Source organism: Oratosquilla oratoria, chromosome 23 (genome assembly GCF_046742065.1).
Source record: "Oratosquilla oratoria isolate Oo_2021 chromosome 23, ASM4674206v1, whole genome shotgun sequence".
NCBI classification, from domain to species: Eukaryota; Metazoa; Arthropoda; class Malacostraca; order Stomatopoda; family Squillidae; genus Oratosquilla; species Oratosquilla oratoria.
Window position 1 is genome coordinate 44702248 of NC_134799.1, and position 5000 is coordinate 44707247.

At 39.5% G+C, this 5000-nt stretch overlaps 1 protein-coding gene across 1 annotated transcript in view; it reads left to right on the forward strand.

Moving 5' to 3' along the window:
• The window catches only part of LOC143038099 (uncharacterized), a gene marked incomplete at its 5' end in the record, with an annotated part of 23484 nt that overhangs the window by 1980 nt on the left and 16504 nt on the right, over positions 1 to 5000 (forward strand). The window contains 1 exon segment of the mRNA XM_076207053.1: positions 124 to 223. Within this exon segment, the coding sequence (XP_076063168.1) occupies positions 124 to 223 (100 nt within the window).

Genomic DNA, 5000 nt, shown 5'->3' on the forward strand with positions numbered 1-5000 from the left:
TGTGTGTGTGTGTGTGTGTGTGTGTGTGTATGTGTGTGTGTGTATGTATATGTATATGTATATGTATATGTATATGTATACGTACATGTATATTTTCTACCTAACTAATTTTTTTATGTACAGAGGTGAATCTCTCCAGAATGCGGAGGCTGATTACAAGAATGCGAAGGCAGCGAGAGATGATTTAGACAAGAAATTTTCGCAGTTACAAGAACAGTATAATGTGAGTATTATTAGCATTAGTTTCCGGTAATGTTCCTTTTACCAATCTTAAGCTCCCGCATGTGAATGTGGGCACCGTAGATCTAAGACCCACCCTTTGAAAGAGATCACCTGGACCGCGACCCACTCTTGTCAAAGAATTTTGTTCATCAGTCTCTCTGGTCCACTCCCCCGTAGAACAGTACATGGAGAAGAGAAGGTCTTCCTTCTCACATCGCCCACCTCACCCCCGCCCCACTTTTTGAACTGGGTGACAATGGACCGCGATCCCTTGGCAAACCCTTTCCCTTTCAACGAAGTCATGGCAGACCTTACTTCTTTCAGAAGTCCCCCCATTTCTCTTTTTTTTTTCTTTTTTTTTTTATTATCTGAGAACTCAAACCTAAGTTCACTATTGTCACCTTCAATAGTCACAGTGAACCTTTACTTTCCCACCACATCAACAAACTGGACAAGGAGATTCGCAGGATATGCCCCTGAAATATCCTACAATATTCCCACCGTTTCTTTTCCAGTTGGTCATGTGATTGTGGCTTATGCGAACACGTCCTTGTGGTCCCTTTGTTTCCGTGGCGTTGCTCACCGAGAGCGTGGCAGGCTCCGTGGGCTGCTGTCCACCAGAAACCCGATGTTCTTTTCACGCGCAATCAGATGATTATCAAATCTTAATAATTATTGACTAATGTTTATGTAAAGTTCCTACTCTTTTATTATTCCGTTTCTTTCCTTTTGCTTTTTGACAACATTCTCCGAAGGTCAAAATATTCTCTTAATGAACTTTACCATTATTTCAACATCATACTAAGACTGTCATTAACTCATAGTATATATGTATAATCTATAATCTCAATGTCTTTGTCATAGTATCTCATTTTATTCTATTTCTGTACTATTTTACATAGCCTGGGGCAAAACGTTTTCATAAATTCTTTGATCGTTTTATGTCTGCGGTTCGATATTGATCTGATTCATGTCTTATCAAGATATTTCTTTTATGTTATTTGCATTATTAAACTAATCGGAACAGGCGGTGTGGAAATAAAGCGATTATTTTATCTTGCTCATATCAGCAACACACACACACACACACACACACACACACACACACACACACACACACACACACACACACACACACACACACACATACATACACATACATATACATATACACACACACACACACACACACACACACACACACACACACACACACACACACACACACACACACACACACCTAAACCATTAGAGAGAAACAGAGGAAAGATACAAAGGATAACAGGGTAAGAGCATGGAAGTGCACACACACAAAAAGAAAGAAAAGTGTCAACATTATGTTAACAATGAGCAAGTGAGAAGAAAGTCTTAATGATTTACAGAAGCATCTACTGAAGAAACATTGGTAGAAAATAAGAACAGGTTATCAAAAGTAAACCATTGTAACAATTCTGCATGATCGAGTAACCAAGCAGGTAACAAGAACAGAATTTCAAGAATTGACAAGTGAAAGGTCTGCCTGATCGTCCAAACAGATATAAAACGGGACTGAAACCAGGTGACGGTTAAAGATCTCAAAATGCTTTTCGCTACAGATTTGAAACGTGGAACTGACCGGAGCAACATCTGATCGTTCGTAGACTAAGCAACTGTGATTCAGATTTAAGCCAATTGCTGCTGGAGATCGCACGCATTTCGAGGTGAACATATCGATTGCCACTGATCTTATACTTCATGCAATGAAGAACAGGTGAGATGTAATAAGAGACAGGAGTACAATACTCAAGAATAGGAGGGGTGAAGTGATGAACACATCTACCAGAAATGGATTCTTTGTTGAAGATTCTTCCTCGGTGCGCCAAGTTTGTACGAAGATGAGTTCACCAAACGTCGGATGTGTCCTTCAAAAGCCAGCTTCGAGCTGAATATCATTCAGCAATTTACTGACAATAGCACGAGATTGAGAAATCGATTTTCGTAGCGTTCCATCACCACTGTAGCCATACCCTAACCTAACCTAAACTAACCTAACTTAATCTAACCTAACATAACCTAACATAACCTACCCAAACCTATCCTAGCCTAACCTAACCTAGCTTACCCTCACCTAACCTAGCACAACCCACCCCAATCTAACCTAACCTAACCTGCCCAAACCTAATCTAAACTAACGTAAGATTACAATTTCGAGCAGTGTCTGTTTTTACTTCAAATACTTTGGTTTTTTGCATTTTATTGTTTTATAAGAAGCCATATTTCTATGTAATTCTTATTTTGTGGGCAATCAGAAGAATTCTTCTGTTTTATAGACTTTTTGTTCTCTTCAGTCTACCTGCTCCTTTTGAATATTTTGTAGTCATTTTAACACTATTTGGTAGATAACCATATTTTCATTGTTATGTAACATTCATTATCATGGCAGAGGAAACAATTGTAATATGTATGGTAATTGCACAGATATCATCAATTTCATAACAATGTATATGTATATATATATATATATATATATATATATGTATGCAGAAAGATCACTAAAAACAACACGTGATCGACCAATTTTGCTGGTAGCCACTAAACCCTGAAGATGTGAATTACACGAAAGCGCTTGGGAATTACTGTTTTCTTCCGATTTCCATAGTGGTTACCAGCAAATATATATACACACACACATATATATATATATATATATATATATATATATATATATATATATATATATATATATATATATACGTACGAGAAAGGGGTTAGACAAGATTCCCCTAAACATAACCTGTTCCTCTGCCTAGCTGCGAAGCTACCCCGAGTAAAGTCACCCATTCTGCAGCTACAGCCATAAAGTTGGAAGCAGCGGGCCTCTCAAATCCAAAAAATCACCCTAAAAAAAATCGCCCCTGACGTCACATTCCTCTGTCCTGTAGTATCCCTCAATACATACATACCTTGACCCTGCCTTCTCCAGCAAGTTATATTCTCTGTAAATTGATAAGCTGAACAATGAATTTTGTTTTTTCACCCTAAAGCCAGCCATTATGCAGTTCTGCATCGGTAGACGACGACGCTGTAGACGCCTTGGTAGTATACCTAGGGAACATTTTCCTTGCAGTCGTTGAATGTACTTGATCTCTAAGGCAAGTCTCCGACTCCCTCGTGTATTCGATACCTCACCTTAAACCTCTTAAAACTTCCTGTCTTCAAACCTGTGACGTCCTCCGATTACTGAGTTGAAAAGCAGACAGATGATCCCTCAGGAAACTCTATCAAACTCTTGTACAAAGCAAAATTTATTACAAATGCCAAGCCCACTCTTCTGCTTCACCCACAGCCCTTCGAAAGCTTAGCCCCAAACGCACTCTCGGCCTACGATTCACGAATTCGAAACACCCAAAGTGAAAACCTTTTATGCACTTTCCGTACTTCGACACCACTGAAATGTCACTTCCGCCTCAAGTGCCCCCTCACCATCCCAACTTTTCTCGCACGCTCTTCGGTCCTTCATCCCTTCAGTGATTTACCGGACGTCCTCTCGCTATGTCCGTCCATTCGACATGAGGATGCCAGACTCACTATTCAAGCTTGACATAACATAAAACGTCCTTCGAGTCACAGCAAGTTCTCAGAACCCCCTATGAATACTCCCTGGTCACTCCTGTTTTGCCTGGGTTATGTTATCAAAAAAACACAAAATATCATCTTCTCATTTCCCTGCCATTTACATCTACACAAACGGTCCCCGTTCCGACCACGGAGTAGGTTTATGTAGTAGTATTCCTTTCAGACTCAAAATGTACCTTTCCACAATTGTTCCAATCTTAACCGACGAACTGTTATTCTTGCCACATTATGTTTATAGTCGACTTTCTTCATCATCCTTCATAATTAACTTTAACTCGCTCAACGCACTAGAAGCTTTATTCACCCTCTAATTCCGCCATCCTTTGATCCACGAGATCCGCTAGTGGCTCATCCGATTTTTTTTCTTCAAAATCCGTCATTCTACTGGGTGTCATCTTAAGACGGCATCCCAGGCAATAAAAGAGTAGACAAGGCTGCTCGGAATATAGCATCGACCTGTTTGGATATATTTACCCCACTCCCTGCAATACATATTTCCTGTCCTCCGGTATTCATAAGAATAACAGAAAAAGCATTCAAGAACTCATTAAGGACTTTAAAATAGCATGTACACCCATGATTAACCAACGTTTTGAGACAGTATAGAGTAGACGCTCTTAAGAACGAACAGTCTCGCTCACCCATCATCTAATAAACAATGACGCCCTTCCCCATCTGTTCATACAGAGCTTCAATTACATTTTCACATATCACCTGAATGCCTACCTACTCATCCCACAGCAAAAGTATACTTCTTTTTCCCTTCCCCCCTTAAACAATAATTATATTACATCCCTATTTTAGGAAGATGAACACTAACAGTGACATGTTCCCAACACACTTTTCTTTAAGAATCAGACCTTCTTTCCAAATTAAATTACCTTATAACCATGCATGCCTAAACATCCTTGCACTTTTGGAACATCGTAGTCTCATATGAGACATCTAGAAACACAGAGGCATCCCCGCCTTTCACAATCCGTCCTCTGTTTCTGAACACTTCATATGCACTCGCACCCTGTTGGTTGGCCCAGATTAATCGCCTAGTTCCATGAACCCAAAATGATTCTCGATAACAATGTGTCATAATTCTTGAGAATAACGGTGTTGATGAATTGTTAGAAACGAGATACAATACATTTTAGATATCATTAGTATTAGTG